The sequence below is a fragment of the Equus caballus genome, chromosome 2, assembly GCF_041296265.1.
Source record: "Equus caballus isolate H_3958 breed thoroughbred chromosome 2, TB-T2T, whole genome shotgun sequence".
NCBI classification, from domain to species: Eukaryota; Metazoa; Chordata; class Mammalia; order Perissodactyla; family Equidae; genus Equus; species Equus caballus.
This window is the reverse complement of record NC_091685.1, coordinates 25,734,158-25,756,499: the sequence shown is the minus strand read 5'-3', so window position 1 is coordinate 25,756,499 and position 22,342 is coordinate 25,734,158. Positions and strand designations below refer to the sequence as shown.

Here is a 22,342-nt window from a genome sequence, read left to right as displayed (position 1 = left end):
AGACGGAAATCAGACTGGAACTGGCCCTAGAGCCCACAGCCTAATTGCACTGCTTCCTTCCCGCTCCCTCTCTGCCCCTTTTCGGCTCTCCTCTCCCTCCCAACACACCTCACTTTCCAGGTTTCCCCTGCAGGTCTTTGCTCAACCACTGGGCCCCCTCCAGCCCTCAAGTTCCCTGCAAATCCACCTCTGTCACCTCCTCCAGGGAGCCCTCCGGGGCTGACTGCCCACACACCAAGCCCTCTGTCTGTCTGGGTGCCCTCAGCGCGACCACTCTGTGAGGAGAATGCTGTTGCTCAGTTTACTGTTGAGGAAGCTGAGGCCAGAGGGTGAAGGAGTTTGTCCAAGGTGAGGGGGCCGTGCGGAGCCACACTCAGGGCCATATGACTCCACAGAAGGGGCTGCGAACCCCTCCGCTACCATCACCTCCCGACGAGATGCTTCCTGGAAACTCAGCCTTGGGCTTGGTCTCTGCCAGGCCGGAAGGGTGGCCCCAGCACATCTCCATCCTGTTTGACTTCACAGAAGAAGCACTGGCAGCTTTCGGATTTTGAGGACACACCATACACCCCTTTGGGGATTTTTCTCTTTTCCTCCGTTTCTGGATCATCTCTCCATCTAACAGATGAGGAACTGAGGCCCACAGGGAGAGGGGATGACAGGTCCAGGCTCACACAGCAAGAAGTAAAGTGAGGCGGGAACATCAGCCCATGAACACAGGGACTTCTGTCTGTTTCTGTTCTCCATTCTCCCCCTGGGGCCTAGAAGAGGGCCTGGCCGGGGTGCAGTAGTCGTTTGCTGCGTGACTGAGTGACAGAGGAGGCTGCTGTCCCCGGAAGCTTGCAGGCTCGTACCACCCTCTACACCTCGCCTCCCGGAGCCCTGGCGCACTCAGGCGGTGCTGCTCAAAGCAGAGGCAAGGCTGTCCTCGTCTTTTTCTCCTGGTGGAGCTGGGGGCTCAGGATCCACTAACACAATGCAGGTGAGCCAAGCTCCCTGCTGAGGAACAGAAGACTGCAGAGAGTCACAGTGTGTACTCTGGGGTGGTCTCCCAGTGGGTTACAGGTGGCCCAGGTGGCATGGCCACTGGAGGTCAGGTGGCCACAGCAGCTCAAGGGACACCGGCACCAGATGGGAGCAAGGGAGGTGTTGAGGAACTGACAGGTGTGGCCTGTCCCTGTGGCCAGGAAACCACCCCCCAGATGGTGTCGACGATGCCAACTCCACTTTGGATGTGACGTGTGGGTGGCACTGGGCTGAGGGCTCCCCACGCATCTCGCTTGCACCCTGCAACCCCCTGTGAGGCCATGCCAGTATCTCTTTTCCATGGATATAGACTGCGGGACTCAGAGAGGAGAAAGGCCCCACTGAATCACCATCAACTGAGGAGAGGTGCTGGAACCTGGGATGATCAGTCACCTCCTGGAATTGAAGGATGAGAACCCAGACTCCAAGGCCACCACGGGGTGGAAGGAAATGGAGGTGAGAGGACAGCTAAGTCAGGGCTCTCACATTGCATGACTCCACCGCGTTAAACTTTGCTAAGGTTTCCTAGTGTCTTATGAATGGCCAAGGCAGGGAGCGTAGCCAGGCCCACTGAGGGAGACCAGTGAATAACCCCACATGGTGGATTAAAAATGGCCACAATTCTTTGACACGCACCCTCCTGGAAAAGTGGAATTTGTCTCCCCACCCCTTGAATTTGGACTGGCCTAGGACTGCTTTGGCCAACAAAATGCAGTGAAATTAATTCAGGGCCAATTTTGGGCCTCAGACTTAAGAAGCTTTTGGAAGTCCTGAGTTGCCATGTAAGAAGTCCAGTTTCCTCCCCCAGAAAGGCCACGTGGAGAAGGTCAGGCCCTGAGACCACACAGAGAGAGAAGGAGAGAGAGAGAGATGTCCAGGCTGGCAGCCCTGTCTACCATGGGAGCAGACACGTGCATGGGCCACTCTGGATGGTCCAGCCTGGCTGAGACCCGCAGCCCCAGCCAGCACCATAGGGAGCAGAAGAACCACCCAAATGAGCCCAGTCAGCCCACAGAATCACGACAATAAGAGGTGGTGGTTTTAAGTTCCGGGGTAGTTTGTTACACAGCAATAAATAACTGAAACCCCCTTGGACTGGAAAGCCATCAGAGACCCAGCAAATGCAGCCTCCAATCTCTGCCTTTCGGCACACCTGGAAGAAGATAGGGACCTCCCAGCTCCGGCACCAGCAGCCAGGTCACTCTGGTCCTCCCATCCAAATTCCCAGAAGAGAGATGTTGATTGGCTCAATGGGGGTCAGGTGTCCTCCCATTGACCAATCAGCTGAGTGCAGCAGTCACAGGGCATCGGTGCTGCTGTCCTGCCCTCCCTCTGTGTGTGGGGAGTGAGACAATCTAGAAGAAAGGCAGTGTGGGCTCAGCAATCGCCACAGGTGGAGTGCTGTGACAAGGAGCCTCCTGGGACGGCAGAAAAACTCCCAGCGCAGGGCCTGGCACAGAGAAAGGGCTCGGTGAAAGGTGTGTGTGCTGGTGCCCAGGTCCCTGTCCCGGCGGTTGTGTGAGTGCTAGGTTACTCTGGTGAGGGTGTGCTGTTGTGCTGGTGTGGCTCCGGCGTGCTGTTGGTGGTGTTATTCTGCCTCCCTCAACTACCTCACAGGAAGATCCTTCAGGATGATCTGAGCTCCTTGTAAAAAGCCTTTTACACGCTCTCAAGTGTGAATCTAGTAGCAACATTAAAAATGCTCCATTAAACAAGAATGGGTTCAGAAAATCGCCCAAGCTCGCCCTCTGGGAGGTGAGGGACTGAGATTCCGGAGGCGCACTGCTCCAGGGGGCCAGGGAGAGGCTGGCAGACCCCGCGCAGGGCTGAGGGCACAGGGGGTCAGGAGTCTCCCGTTGTGCGGTCCCTGAGGTGAGGGCTGCAGCTGTCCGTGTTGGGGGTGGGGGTGGAGCTGCTGAAGCCCAAGGAAGCCACAGAGAGGACTCTGAGAGGGGCCTGGGGAGAGGGCAGAGGGGCACCTAGGGCCAGCCCGGGCTCAGCCTGGGACCCTTCCCATCACCTCCCTCGCACGCACACTCACACCCACCAACACACACTCACCCCGGGGGCTCCGGGTACAACCTAAACCCACTGTCTTTTCCTCAGTTGGGGTGCGGGTGACAGGGCACCCTGCTCAACTGTAAGTCCCTCAAGGTCAGGGCCTGAGTCTGTCCCAGAGGCCACCATCTCCCCACTGCCCGACAGCAGCCATGCACTCTGTAAGTGTTGTCTGCACGCGTGCATGCGTGAATGAATGAATGAGTCCCTCTGGTGCCTCGGCCGTCTTTCTCCAATGCCTTTTTCTTTCGCTGTCTTGCAGTCCTGGATTCAAGTTCCCTCTCTCCAACTGGCCCACTGCTGAGCAAGTCACCCCATCCCTCGGAGGCTCAGCTTTCCCATCTGTAAAATGAGGACGACGCAAGTCTCTTCTGGGCAGGGTTACTGGGGGGATGAAGTGAGATCCCATAAATGCATTTGTAATGGAAAAGGCAGGACAAACGCGAACTGGTTTTGGAGTCATTGCTGTCATCGCTGTTACCACCACCGCCACCATCCTGCAATGGCCCCCATCACCCGCCACCCTCATCAGTCCTTCCTCCTGCTCTGCAAATAACCACACCGCCTCTGGCCCCTTTCAGTGCTTAAGTTAAATCACATTTAATTGTTTTTTAAAAGGGAATAGAGAAATCAGAAAAGAGATTCACAGCGTCTCGCAGTCAAGAAAGGTGCACTAAAAAAATAGGAATATATTAAGCTTTTGATTGAAAAAAATGCAAACGCACTCACTCTTACACTCGCCCGTGTTCTCACTCACGCACACGCGTCCCTGCTCCCAGACACACGCCTGCCCTCAGGCACACACGTGCTCCCAAACGCACACATGCTCCCAGCACACACTCAGACACACACTCCCCGCCAGGGCTCGCAGGATGGCAGGGGTGGGGGGGCCTCGTGCCTTCCGGGGGCCCTGCCCCTCCCCAGCCCCCTCACTGAAATGGCAAAGCTTGACTAAACTGGGGCTCTAGGGGACACACGCGGGACTCTGAGCTGCTCTTGGGGCCGGGAGATGGAGAGGCCATAGCAGGACAGGTGGCCTTAGACGATTCTGTTCTCCAGGATGGCCAGCCGCTTACTCACAGCTTCCAGTGGACCCCGAGTTAAGGAGAGGTGCAGGCTGCCCAGAGCAGGGCAGCGATGTGGGTGGCCCCTGCACTGGGGACCCCCACTTCCTGTTTCTTCAGAGTGCCCCTCTTCCAGGGCTTTCTCTCATCCCCACCCCCCAGCATGCGTTCTTCCCAATGTCAAAACTCGCCCTTCCCCTGTCCTCGGAATGGTGCATTCCAAAACACTGAGCCGGTCACAGTGAGCCCTGAATGCCAGCCCCGCCCAGCTGCAGGTTCAGGCTGCTGGTCCCCCACCTAGTCCTGCCTGAGCCAGGGGACCCGATCGAGGCCCAGCCCCATTTCAGTGGGGGCTGGTGTTAGTCACGTCACCGAGAGCCTGAGAAATGGGGAGTCCACGGGGCACCTGAGCATGTCCAGGACTCTGTGTGTGTGTCCAGTCTCTAGATCTTGGCTCCTGCCTCAGTTTCTCTGTTTACCCTCTGGGAGCCTCTGCTTTTGACAGAGTCAGCACCAAAACTGGAGCCAACCTATCTGGCCAGAAGCCAGCCAGAATTCAGGAGGAAGCAGGCAAGGAGGAGCCTGCCCTGACCCACCGCAGAGGGGGCGTGGCTCCCTCCCCTCTCCCCCCAAGGCCCTGCCCCCTGCGCGCCCCTTGTCCCCAGTGGCCTGACGAAAGGATATGCTTCCTGGTCAGCGCCTGCAGCAGCCCCTCCACTTTGGCCTGGAATCTCTCAATGGACTCACAGGCACACGGGTCTTCCTCTGGAGCGGGCAGGAAGTAAGGAAAGAACAGGGGATGGTGAGTGGCTGCCCAGCGGGGGCCAGGGTGGGCACTGCCCAGGGCCAGGACTAGGGGGTCTCGGGGGAGTGTGGGGCCCAGGAGATCTGAGAAGGCAGAGACATGTAGAGTTCTTGAGACAGTGCTCCCAGGAGTGATGGAGGGGGCGACCCCTGAATGTCGTCCGCTCCCTCCGAGCCCCAAAAAGAGCTCCAGTGACAGCATCTCCACGCTGAGCACCTACTGTGTGCAGGACTACGATGGCAGGGGCCTCTGTGTCATCTGGTGACGCCTCACCCCAACTCTTTGGGTTTGAAGTCATTAATCCCATTTTATAAACGAAGAACTCGAGAAGTGGAACTGGTTCATGACCAACAGCTAGTTAGTGTCAGAGCAAATGTAAGCCAGGCCTGCCTGGCCCTGGAGTTCACACCCTTTACCACCGGGAACCAGCTGGCGAGGTCCCCAGGGAGGATCGGGGGAGGTAGCAGGGTTAAGATTTGGTAGGAATTGAATATTAGGAGAGCACTGAGAACAGTGCCATTCGTGCAACGAGCAATCAACATATGCCCGCTGGCAGTGAGAGTTGCACCGGTCAGCCCGCCTCCTGGTGCTGCCAGCTCTTGGTGCCACCCCAGCTCCTGCTTTTCCCCACCCACGCCCAGTTCCAGGATGGCTCCACCCCCCCACACACACAGAGCCCCACCTGCTGCTCCATCATGCCAGCTCTGCCCTCACTCACCCACACAGATCTTCTTCTGCAACTTCTTGCCAATCTGGTTGATGGTCTTGAAGTCAGCAGTGTAGAAGTAGTGCTCGGCCACAGGCTCGGAGGCAATTTCCCTCAGCTCGTCCTCCACCGCATTGCCCACGCCCACGGCAAACATCTTAAAGCCTGCCAAGAGGAACAAGATGCACAAGGGTGGCCATGGGGACCAGCAGCCCCAGGGGAGCGTCCAGGAGAATGCCCAGGCATGCCTCCCGGTGGCAGGTGCTGGAATTGCAGGCACAGTGCCTGGGAGAAAGACATTGAGGAAATCAACATTTACTGAGATTCTACTGTACGTCAGACCTGTGCTAACTTCCTGTACTGGAAGCTTCGTCATGTCATTCAACTCTCCTAACTGTCCATCTGGTGGTTATTATTATTCCCACTTGATAGGTGATAAAACTGAGGCTCGGGCTTGTCCCAAAGTGGGGTTGCCTTCCAATAGTTGGTGTGTTCTTGGGAACATTCAACCGGAAAAGTTCCAAGCCCCACCTAAAAGGACCATCAAAACAAGCCACTTACTCTTCTGGGGCCTGGTTTTGTCATCAGTATAAGAAAGAGATGCATGAACCCATCCTGTCTGCTTCACATTGAACCTGGGTTTAGGGCGCCAATTAGAAAAGACACTAAGACAAGCTATAGTTGGGCTGTACCCTGTGTACCCCTGGCCATCAGTGGTGTCCGGGGTCCAGGCAGGCAGCACCTACCAAGGTCCTTGGCTTTCTTAGCAGCATCATTAATGTAGTCCTGGCTCCGGCCATCCGTGAAGACGATGCCCACCTTCTGGGCCCCGGGCCGAGCCCCACTGGACACAGTGAAGGAATTGTCGATGAGGTACTTAAGGGCAGCCCCAGTCATGGTGCCCTTCTCCATGTAGGACATGTTCCGCACAGCTGCCTTGATGTCCTTCTTGGTGTGGAAGCGGCCCAGCGGGAACTCCTGGCGCACGGAGCTCGAGTACTGCACCAGCCCCACCTGGGCCAGCTTGTCCGACACATCCAGCGTATCCACGATCTGGTTGATGAACTTCTTCACCAGCTCAAAGTTCTCCGGCCGCACACTCTTGGATCCATCGATGAGGAAGACCAGATCAGTGGCTGAACTGCCACCACCACCGCTGCAGACTAGGGAGGGTGGGGAGGTGAGAGGATGAAGCTTAAGGACAGAGCCATCCGTCCAGATCACAGGCTGGGGACCCACCACACACGAAGCTCTGTGCCGGGGATCATCCCATTTTGTCCTCAAAACTCCCCCTATAAAGCCAAAGTTCCTGGCCCCATTTTACAGCATCGGAAACTGAAGCCCTAAAGGCTAAGTCACGCAGCCCAGAAGTGGCGGCATCAAGATTTGAACTCAAGACTGTGTGACTCCTTCCACCACACTAAACCTACCACCCATTGTGACAAAAAGAGGCACAGAAGTTGCAAGAGAACTTTCTGCAGACCCCAAACTCCACAAGGTGTCTATCGTTTTTGCCGATTGGTCCAGAGGCAAAGTGTAAGGAGGCTCCCATGGGCTTCCAGGGGTGTGACCGAGGCCCCAACCCGGCCCCTCCACCCTACCCCGGGCTTGCCTGTGTCCAGCCCACTGACCATTGCAGGTCTTGCCATCACTGTTCAAGGTGAAGCCCTCGTGGCAGGCACAGGTGTAGGAGGCGGGGGAGCTGACGCACACTTGCTCACAGTCGTGGTCTCCCGTGGCACACAGGTCTGACACCACTGCAGGGACAGGAGACTCAGAATCTCACAGTCACAGGGCCTTGGAGGTCTCAGCCAGGTGGCCCAGACCCTCAGCCCAGGCCAAAATCACTGCACCAGAGCTTATGTCCCTGAAGAAGGTGACAATGCTGATGATAAATTGAAACTTCCCGCTACAAAGGTACAGCCCACAGGAGCAGGACCTTTAATCTGTCTTGTTCCCTGTTGGACCCCAAGAGGCTAGAGCAGCACACGCTGCAATGAACAGCACGCAAAAGACGCTCAGCAAGGATTTGTTCAGTCCACACGTTGAGTGTTGTACCGTGCATTATTTCATCGAACCCTCACAATAAAAGGCATGCTCTTCTTAGATCCGTTTTACAAATGGGGAAAAGTTCTTGCCCTGTCCCCCCTCCCACTCTACTCGGGACCCCGCCCCATCTGACTGGTCCCACCCCAAAGAGCCCTCACAGGCCCACCTCCCCTCTGCGCTGGACTCTGAAACTGCTCCTGCCCAGTGCCCAGGCCTCTCGGCCTCTCCCTCATCACAGAAGCCTGGCGCCCAAACGCCTGACCAAACGCCTCCTCTTACCGGGTTCGGGACCCTCCTTCGTCCCTGCCAGGACCCTACCACATAGAAACGGCTCTTGGCTCGTCCCTCCCCAGCTTCTTTAAGCCTCCAGGCTGGGGACCCGCCCCTGGATCAGGTCCCGACCTCGGCGCTAGTCTTACCCCAATCCGACCCAAATTTCACTTTGCCCAAACCCACTTAGGCCCTGCCCCCAGCCCTAGACGGGCCCCTGATGTTGGCTCTCTCTCAGTTCCCGCCCTATATAGGCCACTGCCCCTCCCAGGCCTCGCCCCAGCCCTGGACCCGCCCCAAACATTGACTCCGTCCGGGCTCCAGCGCTGTCCCCTCCCACTAGCTCTAGCCCCGCCCTTACCTTTAGTGTCTCAGCCCTGGCCCCGCCCCGACACTGACTCAGCCCCGCCCACGCCGTGGCCCCGCCCCGACACCAACACTCTCGGCCCCGCCCACGTACTGGCCCCGCCCCACGCCGTGGTCCCGCCCCCTTCCTGGCCCCGCCCCGACACCGACACTCTCGGCCCCGCCCCCTTCCTGGCCCCGCCCCGTTCTCTAAGCCCCGCCCCCGCCCCTGCCCTGTCCATCCCGCCTCCCCGAGCACCGCAGAAGGCCTCCTGGAACTTCTTGGACAGCTTCTCGATGACGCTGTAGCTCTCCACGTAGTCGACGTGCTCGTCCTGCGGCTCGCTGGCGATCTCCCGCAGCGTGGCCTTGTCCACGCGGCCCACGCCGATGGCGAACAGCTCGATGCCGCTGGCCCGGGCCCGCGCAGACACGTCGCGCACGCTGTCCTGGGGCCTCCCGTCTGTCACCACGATGACCACCTGCGACACGCGGGGAGCGTGTGAGGCCCGGCCATCCTGCCCGAATGGGCTGGGACGCTTGGCCCTCCGGGGAGCCCCTGCCCGGGGCCCCGGACAGAAGGGGACACTGAGGCCCCCGAAGGGCAGAGCAGCTTGCCCAGTCACGCGGCTAGTCTGTGGCAGGTGTTCTGCCCCGGGGAAGAGAACCTGGCCAGCGGAAGCGGAGACAGGTTTCCTGTGGCAGAAAGACACATCCGACCGGGGCCTCTGGATGTCTCCCCGCTTAGACCGTGGCCACCGAGGACGGAGCCGAGCCCGTGTCCCCAGCGCCGTGCAGTTCTGCCTGTGGCCACCAGAGGGCGGCGGAGGCTAAGGAACAGCGGCTGGGCCTCCAGTCTGGACGTCCTTCCGTCTCGGCCTGGGAAGGGGGCGGTTCCCACATAGATGCCCAAGCACTGGGGGGAAGAGGCCGCCTTCCCCCCTCCCTCCGCGGGATGCTACATGCCCTTTCCGTAGAGGAAAGACTGTCTGCTCCCTCCCACAGGCTCCTCTGTTCTGAACCCTAGAAAGAAGACCGCGGGGGCCGAGCCTGGCCCTCCTCCCCCTCCCTGGGGTGCCCTGAAGTTGGGGTCCCCACAGCTCAGCCCCAATCTGGGGCTCGGATCAGCCCCCTTGGTTGCCTCTCTGCGTCTGACCTGGGTCAGCTTGGACTCCTGGGTCCCTGCCCTTGTCTTGGTGACTGCAATTGAGACGGGCCTGGGTTAGCAATGCAGCTCCCTGGTGACAACCCCCTTCCTGAGCCTCCGTTCCCTCCTCTGGATCAGGGCGGGTGGCCAGGTCCTCCTAAGAGGACTCAGGGTCGGGAGCCTGGAAGGGCAGCTACTAGTTTAGAATCATTGCCCTGGACGCCTCCAAAGGCCTGGGCTCCTGGCACTAAAAACCTGGCTGGTGACCATCACTGCCAGATGCTGCCACAGTCCCCATGTGTCGCTGCTGTCCCCCTTCAATCCAGCTTTGGGACTTTCACTCCACCTGGTAGGAGCCCCCACAGCTGAATTCCAGGTTAAACGCCTGATGTCCTGAGCCAGCGCCCCCAGACCCTCAGTGTCACCTGCTGGAGGGTCTCTCCTCTCTCGCCCACCACAACCATCACCCTCACGTCAGAACCTGTGAACGGTCCCCACAGAATAAGACCAGCAGGCTACCCAACAGGTCGTTTCTTGGAGGGCTGTAATGCCTGGGATTATACGCCAGCATCTGTGGGAACACTTCTACCACTTATTAGCTGGGCAACTTGCTTAAGCTCCCTGTGCCTGTTTCCTCATCTGTAAAATGGGGATACCACCTCTGAGCAGGGTTTTATCCGTGTGGCAGTCACGTTAGGCACGTCTGCCTACCAGAGAGTGGGGCGCGGAGGGCGATAAGAAAGAATACCTCCCCTGGGCTGGGGCGCTGGGCAGATGAATAGCGACTCCTCAGGCCCACGAGGGCTGCGAGAGGGAGGCGCAGGCCGGTGGGAGGCCCTGCGGGGAGAGGACACTGACCGGCCTCGCAGGCCCCGGGCTGAGTCCTGAAACGTTGCCCCATGGATGCAAGTTCTGTGCAAACGCTCACGCTCGGCCTGGAGCCCCAGCCAGTGTGACTTGGGGGCATTGCTTTGCGTTTCTGAGCCCCTCCCCTCAAAGGCGTACTAAATACAAACTCAGCTAACGCCTCCATGGGGCCTGTTGGGTCCGAGGCGCTGTGCTGAGCGCCTTCAGCAGATGAACTCGTTTAGTCCTGCCTCGGCCCTCTGAGAAGGCGCTGTGTTGCTCCCATTTTGTAGGTGAGGAAACTGAGGCGCACGGGCTGAAGCTCCTGCTCAGGGAGGCACAGCTGGTGTGGTGGAGCCGGGGCTTGAACGTGGACAGGCCGGCGGCAGTGTCCACGCCCCTGACCATCACATAAGCATCTGCACCCTCTCGCTGTGCCTTCGAGGAGCTCAGACGGGCTGGGGAGCCAAGGTCAACCACCCTGAAATCATCGTCACCCCATTGTGACTCCTGGGGTCGGAAGGTGGGTAAAGAGGGGTTCGATCCCAGCTCAGCCTCTTCTCTTAGTTGGGTCTGGTCCCCAATAAAACGGCCATCGCGGGGGTGTCGGGAGAACCAAAGAGCGTGCCGGCAAAGTTCTTAGCACAAGTGGGAGCCGACAAACAGCGGGAACCCAGCAGGGCGGGCACGCACCTTGCTGATGTCGGGGGACCTGGCGCGACCGCCCTCGGCTTCACTGAAGGCCCTGGTGATGGCAAACTGGATGGCCAGGCCCGTCATGGTCCCCGTGGACAGTGGCTGGATGCGGCGCACGGCCTGCAGCAGCGCGGCCTTGGAGCCGTGGGCCCGCAGCGGGAACTCCTGCTTCACGGCGCTGGCGTAGTTGACCAGGCCCACGCGGGTGGCATTGGGCCCCACGTCCAGGGACTCGATGACCTGGGACAGGAACACCTTCACCTTCTCAAACTCCACTGGCCGCACGCTGCGCGAGCTGTCCACAACAAACACCAGGTCCGTGGGCCGCGTCCGACAGAGGTGCCCTGGGAGGGGGCAGGAAAGAGAGGGCGATGAGCAAGGGGCAGAGGTCAGGAGGCTGGACCGAAGACGCTCGGAGGCAAAGGAGCCGAGCATCAGGGGCTGCTGCGATCTGGACTCAAGGCCTCAGGCAGAGCAGACGACTTGGGCCCGGCTGGCTGGGTCCTTTCGTCAGCACGTGAGCAGACACACAGATGAGCGACTTGCCAAAGGCCACACAGCTCAGCCCCAAGGGAAGGACGAGGCTTGAGCCTTGGCCCTTGGTAACTCACTTCACCTCTCTGAGCCTCCGTTTCCTCGTCTGTACCATGAGCTGATGACCCCATCCTTACAGGATCCTTTGAGGATGAGCCAAGGGCACAGATGTGCCAGCACAGGGCTGGGCACACAGTGGGCATTCAGGGGGACAGCTTTTAAAACCCACTTTTCAGGTTTCAGCCCAGAAGGGCTGCCACAAACCAAGGGCGGCTCTTTCTCCTAGCCGGGCAGGAAGGCACTGAGGGTGGGCCGTCCGGGGTGGGCACAGCCTTGAGAGCCACGCAGTGCCCGTCAACACGGCCTCTTTCATCTGAGCATCAGAGCGAATCACCAAAGTGGACCGAGTCTCCCTCCGCCCGGCGGAGCTGGCCGGCTGGTGTCCAAGGGCAGGGCAAGGGGCAGGAGTTCCTAGTGGCCACCGTGGCAGCCTGACCAGGTGGCCCCGGACACAGCCCGGGGAGCATGTCTTTCCAGACACCCTGGGAGGCGGCACCGGGTGCTCGAAGTGCATGGAGCGGAAGGAGGCAGACAGGGTTCGAATCCCGGCTCAGCCCCGCTGTGGCCCTAGGGGAGCCTCAGTTTTCTCATCCATCCGGGGGGGAGAACGGAGCTGCCTGCTTGAGGCTTTCACTGGCCTGGGCCCGCAGCGGGTGGGATGTAGTCCCCTCTCCACCCCACACTGGATCCCAGCCACTCCTGAGTGGGGATTCAGGAAGAATCCAAAAAGAGAAGGTGTGCTGGCTGTCCCAGCCCCCAGCCACTGTGCCCTCGACCTGGGTATCAGAGTTCCTCATGGGACCTTAGAAATGACCTCACAGCCCTTCCCGGGTTCCCACTAGCTGAGGCTACAAATGAGTAAACTGAGGCCCAAAGAGAGAGAAGGAATTGGCCACACACAGAGCAGTGGGTCAAGAGGCAGGAGGCTCTGGGGCTATCTCACTGTGTCGTCTTAGGCAGGTCCGCCCCTCTCCAGCCTCAGTTTCCCCATCTGTACAGGAAGAGTTGGGCGTTCTAGGATTCTGTGCCCAAGGCTGAAACTTTGAGAGTGCTGCAGCCTCGTAGGGAGCCCAGTCCAGGATGTGCTTGGAGGGCTACTCAAAGAGGGGATGGAGTCCTGGCCCCCCCCAGCTGCCCTCCTGAAAGAGCCGTGAGCTTGGCCCTGGGCTCGGTGCAGCTGCAGACGTCAGCAGACGCTCTGGGCAGCTTCTGCCCTCCATGATCCAGAGGACCGCGGGCCCTGCAGTGTACATGGTCCCTGAGGGCAGCCTGGGGGCTCAGAAGCCCCAGGGAAGGCTCAGGGTCTCCAGAGAAAGGCCTCGAGCGACCCCTCATGTCCCTCAGCAGAACAGACCAAGGGTCACCCCTGCCCTGGGCCTTAGGGATGTCACCATCTCTGCCTGCTCCTGTACCAGCCTGCTGGCACCCCTGCCTCCCTGCCCCTCTCCCCATCCTGCATCCCATTTAGCCTCTGCCCATCTCAGTGACCGACCCCCAGACTGCTGGTCAGGGGCCGCTCGCCCAGTGTCCCCCACCTCCCACAGGCCCCCTCACCTCTGGACGGGGGTGCGAGGCCAAGTGTGCGTGGGGCATGGAGCAGCAGCAGGCCGCACAGCACGAGGCTGGTGCCAGAGATGACCTTCATGTTTCTGGCAGCGTGGACAGCAGCCGGCACAGTTGCGGGGGCCCGTGGGGGCCGGGTCTTATCAACCTCGCTGCCCAGCCTCCCAGCCAGGCGGCCCCCCACTGACGTGGGGGTGGCTGCCCTGGCCCCCAGCCCCCTGGAGGGGCGGGGCCCCCGCTGAATGGAGGTGTGTGTGCCTGGAGAGGAAGGGAGCAGCCTGGCCTGGGTCCGAGAGGCCCCTGCAACCACAAGGGCTCCTTTGCCTGCAGAAGCAACCAGAGCTGCGCTGGAATTCAGGAAATCTCAGGTGGGCGGAGGGCGGCTCCTCCAGGCCTGGAGCCTGCGCCGTCACGAAGCCGCCACGCCAAGCCCGGGAAACCAGAGTCTGGTGGCCTCGTGCCCCAGCCCGGCACCCTCGTCCCACACCCAGATCCTCCTCCACCTGCAGTTCAACCCCAGTTTCCTCCCTGAACACAATTCCCCTTCTCCAGCCCTGGCTGTCCCCTGCCTCTGCACACACAGCCCGCTCTCCAGCTGCTCCTGGATTCTCGAGTTCTCCTCCAGGCCTTTGCACAGGCAGAGCCATCTGCCCAGAATGCCCTTTCCTCCCGCTAGCTCTCTGCCTGACAGAATCTTTCAAGATCGGAATCAGAATCGTGTATGTTAGCAGTTAGTATGCACAAGGCAGTGGAGAAGATGGTTGAGAGCGCAGACTCGGGAGGCAAATGACCTGGGTATGCTATATACTGCCTGTGTGACCATGGGTAAGTTACTTCCCCTCTCTGTGCCTTGGATTCCTCATCTGGAAACTGGGGACGCTGGCAGTGCCTACCTCCCAGGGTTGACTGCAGGAGCAGACTTCTATGAACTGTCTCATTTAATTTTCTTGACAACCCTGCAAGGCAGCTACTATTATTACCCTCATTTCCCAGATGAGGAACTGAAAACAGAGCTGTGAAGTAACTTGTCTAACATCACACAGCTGAGAAGTGTCATTGCCAGGACAGGGCCCCAGGCCAGTGCTCTCAGCCACCCTGCTTGCTTGGATGTGGCCATGGTGGAGGCACCTTCTGCATGCCCACCTCTCCCCCAGCCCCCTGGGATAGGCCCCCTCCCTGTGCTTCTGGGCATTGTCTGTCTCACCCACAAGCGGGGAGCTCTGATTGATTCATCTCTGTACCCAGGCCAGCCCAGGCTCTGCACAGAGAAGGCAACAATAAAGGCTTGTGAATAAAGGACCATCACCAGGACTGGTCCCTGCCACTGCATCCAGGTCTAGTTGTTGATGGGAGCAGAAAGAGCATGGGCTTGGCCGCCTGAAAGACCCAGGTTCAAATGTACTTCTGCTGCTCACTGGCTGTGTGACCTGGAGCCGGTGACTTAACATCTCTGAGCCTCAGCTTGACATCACGCAGAATGACAAGGAAATGGTGGCTCTCAGCTTGCCTGCCTCACTGGGAGGAGGCTACGAGAGGACAGAGGTAGCTGTAGGGGTTGAAGGACAATCATCCTTCCAGGGGGTGTAATCACTAACACTTCTCTCTGTGTAGATTATTCCTCAATAAAGAGAAATGTACATGCAGCATTTTTTGTTTTTCTTTTGTGGTGAGGAAGATTGGCCCTGAGCTAATGTCTGTGCCCATCTTCCTCTATTTTGTGTGTGGGACACCTCCACAATGTAGTTTGATGAGCAGCGTGTAGGTCCGCAAACTCTGGGCTGCCAAAGCAGAGCACGCAAACTTAACCACTACACCACCGGGCCCGTCACATGGACAGTTTTTAAAAAGTGATTGCCGGACACAGCAGACCCAACCAGCATTCTCACAATCTTCAACAATAAAGGTAACAGTCCCTCCACACGTGACGTGGCAGTCCCTCACTCCATCACCGTGTCACCTTCCTTCTCCCAACAAACCGGTGAGGCCAGCAGATCCAAGGACCTTAGCCCATTTGTCAGAGAGGACACTGAGGCCCAGAGAGGTACATGACTTGCCTAAAGCTGTCCAGCCGGTTTAGGGGCAGAGCCAAGCCTGGAACTCAGGCCTCTTCCCCTTTGCCCCAGTTTTAGAGAACAAGGAGGCAAAAAGCCTTTCTCTCTGACTTCTCCCATTTCAGTTTCATTTATGTGTATAATTCCCAAACCAGCTGAAGCTGCTGCTTTCTTTTCTCTCTATGACCTGTAAGTCAAAGTTTCTTCTCCAGAGCTGCTGTAGGGCATGGGCACCGTGGTGCTTACCATTTCCCAAAATTGTGTTATAAATGTGCTACCCCGGGGGCTGGCCCAGTGGCGCAGCGGTTAAGTTCGCACGTTCCGCTTCGGCGGCCAGAGTTCGCAGGTTTCAATCCCGGGTGCGGACATGGCACTGCTTGGCAAGCCATGCTGTGGTAGGCGTCCCACATGTAAAGTAGAGGAAGAGGGGCACGGATATTAGCTCAGGGCCAGTCTTCCTCACCAAAAAGAGGAGGATTGGTGGCAGATGTTAGCTCAGGGCTAATCTTCCTCAAAAAAAAAAAAAAGTGTTACCCCCCCCCACCGACCCCCCAGAGGATGCCAGCTCCCTCCAAGCGGGGGCATTGCCCATCTCAATCATCACTGTATCCCTAGGACCACACATGCTTCCTGGCACACGGCATCTGGTGAGCAAATGAAGAAATGAATTAAAAGAAGGAAGTAATGATGATCCACTTCCATTTCCATGTTAACCGACAGGGGTCAGCCTGGGGTCAGCCGCAGTGACCCCTGGGCAGAGAGCTCGCCCCCGGGTCCCGCTGGTGGTGGACGAGGAGGACGTGAGCTGGAGTCCCCTCCCCGCCCCCCCCGCCCCCCCCACCCCCCCGCCGCTCTCTCCCCGATGGACAGGGCTGCGTCCGGAGCTCAGGGACAAAGCCCTCTTGGCAGGGGCTGCAGCTGGGCCCGTGAAACAGCCCTTTCAGCTCCGGCTCTGAATGGCGGTTCTGTGGCCTCGTTGGAGGAACACAGGCGCCTTTTCTGTGTCACTTCCCCCTCACCAGCGGAGCTCCAGAAATATGCCACAGGTAAGCTTTCAGGAACAGAGATGGGGACCCAAAAAGGGGGTTAAAGAACATTCCACAGCGGGAGCGCGGGCTGCGGGGGGAGCGGAGCTGGAGGTTCAGCCTATACCTTGAGGAAAGAAAATAAATATTTGTGTTTGTAAGATGTGAAACATTTTTCCCCGGGAATCAAAATCGGGAACAGTGCGTCCGGTATGGGCCCGAGAAAAAAATGCGTGGAGGGGCCTTCTTCGATTGGGACCGGCCGCCGTGAAGGGTTCCCGCTGTTCCCCGGCCTTGTTTTCACACACCTCAGGTTTCCAGAAACTTAAAGCCTTTAGTGTTTTATCCAAGAGAGAGCGTTTGTGATAAAGTGAGGGGCCGTGAGCAGAGCGTGGTTCAGCGGAAGGCGCACAGCGCCCGCCCCTGCGCCCCCCGCCCAGTCTTTTCCTCAACAGCAGACCTGGTGAGCTCGCGCTCCTGGGACGAGAGGTGCCACCTGGTCTAGGGCCGGGTGCCCCCTTCATCCTTCGCCCACCGTCATCACGGTTTTGCTGGATCCACCTACAGCTTTACTGTTATCAAGTTAATCCTTCTCTTCAATTCACTCTAAATCAACGCACTTTTTGAAAAAATTTCTCCTCCTCCTACAAAATAGTAGCCGTGAAATCACTGGTTTGATGTACAGTTTATATATTTATTACAATGTGCCTTCAAATAAATTCAAAGTTAATTAAATTTAACTTTTTCATCCACATACCCCCCCCCCCCAAAATTAGCTCGCATTCCACCAGGGGCTTGCATGCAGACAGGGAGGAAACTCGTGAAATGAAAAACCCCCGGAACCAGACAGAGCGGAGTTTGAGTCCCTCTTCTGTCACCTGCCAGCTGACTTCAGGTGAATCCTTCACTTGGCTGCTGTCCTGTCCCGTGTCTGTAAAGTCGGGATCTCAACGCCAATATCACAGGATGGAGGAGGATGAGGTGTATTGAATGCTGCATCCGTGTTTATTGTTTCTCCAGCACCTTCTTGTATCGGTCAGGACAGGATAGGTGAGTTGCAGTAACAAACAAGCCCTCAGATCACAATGGCTTAACACGGGGATTGTTTCTCTCTGGTGATGCAGACCCGGGCTAGACAGGTGCCTCCCTGCACAGGCCCTCCCCAAGGCTGCCTGCACGCTGCTGTCCTGCCATTTCCAAGTCCTGGGTCAGCCACACAGTCAAGAGAGAGACAGCATGTGTCTCTCCGAACAGCCTCAGACGAGGAGCACACGGCCGACTCTGCCTAGCAGCCCAGGGGGAGGAGGTGGGTATTCAGGAGCAGTGACACTCTCTGTCACTCTTCCCAAGAGAAAAAGAAAGCTCCCATTGGCCCTACATCACCTCTAGATGAAAAGTCAAACTCAGCTGGGCATTTCAGACTCCTCAGGCTCTTTCTCGCCACCTTCCCCAGGCCATTGCCTGTCTCTCTGCCTCCCCCTCTACCCCCCGCATCCCTCTCTCTTCTCTGCCACAGAATGAGTCACTCCCTCCTCATAGCACATTTTTCCCCTTAATTGCAGCAGATTCTGTTTCGGATTTTCCTTACTGGTTTGGGTGACTCTCCCCTACGAGACCATGAGCGCCTCCGATGCTGCCCTTGGCACAGGCACCTTATCTGAGTTTGTGCTCGATAAACAGTGACTCACCTTGTTTTAGGGGAAACATGAAACCTTGAATGTCAGGCTCTGCAGGAAACTCAAAGGTCATCTAGACCAGGAAATCCAGCGTGGCCACCCCTTGTGCTCACCTGGAGAGGGTGTTAAAAATACAGAGGCCACCGCGTTGGATGCGTCCTTGGGGCCAGAGGGTGAGCCCACGCCCCCAGGGGCAGCTGGTGGAGCTTTCCCTGGGGAGTGGCTCCCAGTGTCAATCACGCTGGAAGAGGGAGTGGGCACTGGGGGGCGGCAGGGGGCAGGCCTGGGTTTAGCGCTGGGAACCCTAGCGGACCCACCCCATGGCCCTGCAGCCCACCTGTGGCTTTCCCTACAGCTGCACACTGACAGTGAGGAGGGCAGCAGGGGATCAAGCAGCAGTGAGCCCCACAGAGGTGACCCTTTTATTTATGCATTTTTTACTGGCTTTTATCCCTTCCCTGTCTCACTTCCCCTCTTTCCCGGGACCTCTGTGTTTCCTGAGACCACCTCCCCAGAGAAACTTCCTGTGCAAGTCTCTGTCTCAGGGTCTATTTTGGGGGCAACTTAGGCGAAGCTAAGGCAAAGCTTTCACAAGGGTGGGGGTCCAAGACCAGGACGTGTTTGGGGCCCTCCCGGGGGTCGGGGAGAGCAGGCCCCTGACAGGCAGGGCAGGTGAGGGCGAGGAAGGGAGGGTCCGAACAGGACCCCGGAGCCAGCTGGGAGCTGCGGGCTCTGAGCAGACGCCTCACCTTGATGTGTTTGCAAGTTATTCCTTATTTTGTACTTCCTTCAGTTATCTCTAAATTGTCGACAAAGTTTGGTTTTAGGTTTTTCCAAAGAAAAATGCAGATTCCCAGGCTCCACCCCAGAGCTGGTGGATCCGTGTTTCTAAGCTCTCTAGGTGGCTCTGATGTAACTCAACCACCGGTCACATCCAACCTTCCAGAAGCAGCACAAGTTCTCTCCTGTCTCGGGAAAGCTGCTGTCCAGCCTATGGCAGAGCGCCTCTCGGACGGGGAGCCCTCTGACCCCCCGAGGGTTCCATCTGGCTCTGAGAGCGAGCAGGTCTCCTGGTGATCCGTGCTCAGCGACCGGAAGATCGTGGTCACGCCCCCACTGAGTCCACTCTTCCCTTATGAAAACATCCTCGCTTCCTACAACCATCCTTTATGACACACGGGTTTCAGCCCCTTACCAGCCCGGTTCCAGCCCCCAGTGGCATTTCGATTTGTCTCCTTCCCTCTCAAAGATCTGAGCCCTGAATTTAATATAATCCTCCAGCCAGCCTCCGAACTGAGCCTCTGGAGAGCTGAGAAGAGCAGATGAAGATGTGTCAACAGTGGTCAGCTCACCCGTTTCATCCTTCAGCTTCAAAACTCTGGAGCCACACAGACCAGGTCTGCAGATTTTCAGGATTCTTGCTGCTGCTGCCGCTTAAAAGCTTAGGAGAGAAAAATAAAATTCCGCCAAATTGGGAAGGAGTGGTGTATTTGTTTCTGATTGCTGTGTAACAAATGACCACAAATTTAGTGACCTAAAACAGCATAGACGTCTGACCTCAGTTTCTGTCGATCAGAAGTCTGAGCACAACTAAGCTGGGCTCTCTGCTCAGGGCCTCACAAGGCTGCAACCACCACGTCAGCCGGGCTGCATCCCTTTCTGGAGCCTGGATCCTCTTTCAGGCTCACGTGATGGTTGGCAGAATTCAGTGCCCAGAGGTTGTCACACTGAGGCTCCCCCTTGCCCCAGTCCTTTTGATTGACCAGGGGCCACCCTCAGCTCCTAGACGCCACCACAGTTCCTTGTCATCTGGCCCCCTCCAAGGCCCTCTCAGGCTTCAAATCGCTGCCATACTGAGTCCCTCTCTTCAGGAAGAGCCCAGCCCCTGTAAGGGGTCACCTGATCAGGTCAGGCTCACCCATGATGATTTCCCTTGCTTAAAGCCAACGGTACCCTGTGACATAACCTAATCACAGGAAGGACTGTCCCATCAGATTCACAGGCTCTGCCCATATTCAAGGGGAGAGACTGATCAGGGTCACGGGTCACTGAGGGCCATCTGGAATTCTGCCCCCGCAGGTGGTATACACGGGGTAGAACCAGGGAGGGTGGGGGAGGGGAGTGGATTGACAAGGAAACACAGCATTTCTCAATTTGAAGAAAGTGGCTTCAGGGTCCGTAAGGGAAGGACCAGGTGCTAATTAACATATCAAAACTACAGCCCGGTGGTCACTCTCCTAATTTAGTCTCCAGGCCCCTCCCTTTGTGGTGCCGTCAGCGATGAAGGCTGGTGGGAAAGCACCCTGTGGAAGTCGGCGACCTGGAAGCAAGGCCTGGCCCCGTCTGACTCACGGAGTGACTACGGGCAACCAAGGACCGTCAGTGTCCAGGCCCTTCTACCCACAGCCTTCAGAAGGATGGCCAACCGCAGAGACGTTTACACCTCCCTTCCCACACGAGCCCTGAGGTCCCTGACATCATCTCCCCAGGGCAGAGGAGCTGGGCAGGTGCCCAGGGACGTCCCTGGCATGTCCCTCGTTCCTCCATCGCCCCAGCTGAAGTGCATTAGAACACCGCCGCTCCTCCCCAGCCCTCTGAAAGGACTTCAGCTCCACCGACATACAAAGGTTCAGCAGCGTGGCCCTGTCAAGGTCAAGGCTGGACGTACTTACAGCGTTGCACGTTGTGAGCTGTCAGAGGTAAGACGGCGGCACCCAGGCTGGAGTGTCCCTCTGCCATGTGGTCGCATCTCCAGACCTTTGCCCGTGCTGTCCCCCTGCCTGGACGGTCCCCCGGCGTATGGAGCAGAGGAAGCTGCAAGGCCAGGGTCCTCCTGGACCACCTGGGCCTCTGAGGTGACAGCAGAACTTTCCCAGAGAGACTATTTATTTCGGGCTGTGGCTCCCTGTGGCCGGCCGGCCCTGCCAGCCTGCTGCCCATCGCAACACTCTTGGCAGCTAATTAGGGAGGCGTCCTCCTGGAGGCCCAGGAGAGAGGCTGGCACTGAGCACTGGCCCCAGGGGAGCCCGTCCGGGCGGGTAGCGGGCAGGGGCCTGTGGCCGCAGAGACCCACGGTAGCTGCTTCTTATAGCCTGATGCCACCCAGAAACCCAAGGATGGGTCTTCCCCTCGACTTCCCTTAACCTGGAAACTGCTTTTCTTGACACTTACAACTATTTCATGGCAAATTGGAGGCGTTCCCAGGATGCTTGATTGGACATGAATCTCTGGTCTCCCCAGAAGTCAGGCAGAGGTTCTGCAAAGTGGGACAGCATGCCCACCAGCTCGGGGCAACTTTTCCTCACCTGCACAGTGGGTGGACTCACCCGCCCGCCCCCAGATGTTGCTGTATGACTGGGTCGCCCATCCTGTCCTCGGCCCCTTCCGGCCGCAGCCTCTGTGTATGAGGTGTCTCTTGGGGCTGGCACGCCTCACCGTGCTGTCTTGCTCTCAGGCCCTACAAGGGGTTAAGCAGGCTGGAAGCCAGAGGCTGGACAGGGCAAGGAGGCGTCTTCATCTGGGGCCGTGTACAGGAGGCCACGGGCCAGCCTCGTGACCAGCGGACGGGTTAGCACCTCCAGGAACCTGGCTGACGTCCCACCCACAGGACATCTCACCCACACATCCACAGATGACACTCATATCCCAACCACCTTCCTCCTCTCTCTCCTGACCTCCAGACCTATAGACACAGCTGCGTCCTGAGCTCCACAGCCCTTCCCGTCCTGTGTCCCCCCGAGCTAGCTCAAATGCAACACCCCCAAAACTCAGCACACCCTCTTCCATCCCGTGTCCTGTGTCCTCGGCTCAGAGCTGGGCACCACCATCCCAAATGCTCTCCAAACCTGGGCACCACCATCCCAAATGCTCTCCAAACCTGGGCGCCAGCCTGGACCTTCCCTTTCCCTCACTTTGATGTCCAGGCCCTGCAGGTCCTTCTTCCCAAATGCCTCCTGAGTCCCTGCCGCATGGCCTCTGCTGAGTTCACGCCCCCAGCATGCCTCGCCTGCACCACTTCCCAGTCAGCCTTGGTCTAGGACCCACAGTGGATGCCGTCCTCCATCACAAGCAGTTCCAGGCTCTGAGCCGGGCCTGTCCTCCCACCAGGCACACAGCAACGGTTACAACTCAGGCCCTATCTTAAGGGCTTTCCAAGGTTCTCGAATGATGCCCTCACTCTGTTCGCCTTGTGAGGTGCACAAGGTGGGCCAGAGAGGACCAGAGGGACAAGCTCAGGCTCCAGTCAGGCCTGTTAGAGTCAACCCCAGCTCTGCCCCTCAATGGATCGTGACTATAGGCAAGAGGCTTGCCCACACTGAGCCTCAGGAATAATCATCACACAGCGCCTACAGCGTGGGGCACAGAGAGGATGCATGCAGGGTCCACTCAATTATGGGGGACCGTTCCTGCTACCATCACAG

The 22,342-nt window shown here is 58.2% G+C and overlaps 1 protein-coding gene and 1 long non-coding RNA gene across 8 annotated transcripts; one reads left to right on the top strand and one right to left on the bottom strand.

The window, feature by feature from the left end:
- Positions 1-3,659: 3,659 nt before the first annotated feature.
- On the bottom strand, positions 3,660-13,473 carry MATN1 (matrilin 1). Its single transcript, XM_001503922.6, has 8 exons — positions 13,161-13,473; positions 11,010-11,356; positions 8,583-8,805; positions 7,291-7,416; positions 6,406-6,822; positions 5,672-5,824; positions 4,833-4,913; positions 3,660-4,172 (listed from the first exon to the last, which is right to left on the bottom strand). The coding sequence occupies exons 1-8, from the start codon at positions 13,249-13,251 to the stop codon at positions 4,123-4,125; spliced, it is 1,488 nt and encodes a 495-aa protein (XP_001503972.2). The 5' UTR covers positions 13,252-13,473; the 3' UTR covers positions 3,660-4,122.
- Positions 13,474-15,960: 2,487 nt separating this feature from the next.
- LOC106782816 (uncharacterized) lies at positions 15,961-19,399 on the top strand. Of its 7 annotated transcripts, none has more exons than XR_011432197.1 (6): positions 15,961-16,266; positions 17,131-17,295; positions 17,401-17,551; positions 17,944-18,094; positions 18,277-18,334; positions 18,868-19,399. It is a non-coding gene; the product is annotated as an uncharacterized lncRNA (long non-coding RNA). The 7 variants fall into 7 exon arrangements; XR_011432198.1 differs by having other exon boundaries at positions 16,077-16,266; positions 17,022-17,295; positions 19,203-19,399; XR_011432193.1 differs by having other exon boundaries at positions 16,077-16,266; positions 17,022-17,295.
- The last annotated feature ends 2,943 nt before the right edge of the window (positions 19,400-22,342 follow it).

Coding starts and splice junctions, on each gene's coding strand:
- MATN1 (XM_001503922.6), bottom strand. CDS start 13,251: ATGAAGGTCATCTCTGGCACCAGCCTCGTGCTGTGCGGCCTGCTGCTG. Junction 8,806..11,009: donor GGTCCCCCGACATCAGCAAG/GTGCGTGCCCGC, acceptor CGCGTGTCGCAG/GTGGTCATCGTGGTGACAGA. Junction 5,825..6,405: donor TAAGAAAGCCAAGGACCTTG/GTAGGTGCTGCC, acceptor TCCTCTTGGCAG/GCTTTAAGATGTTTGCCGTG.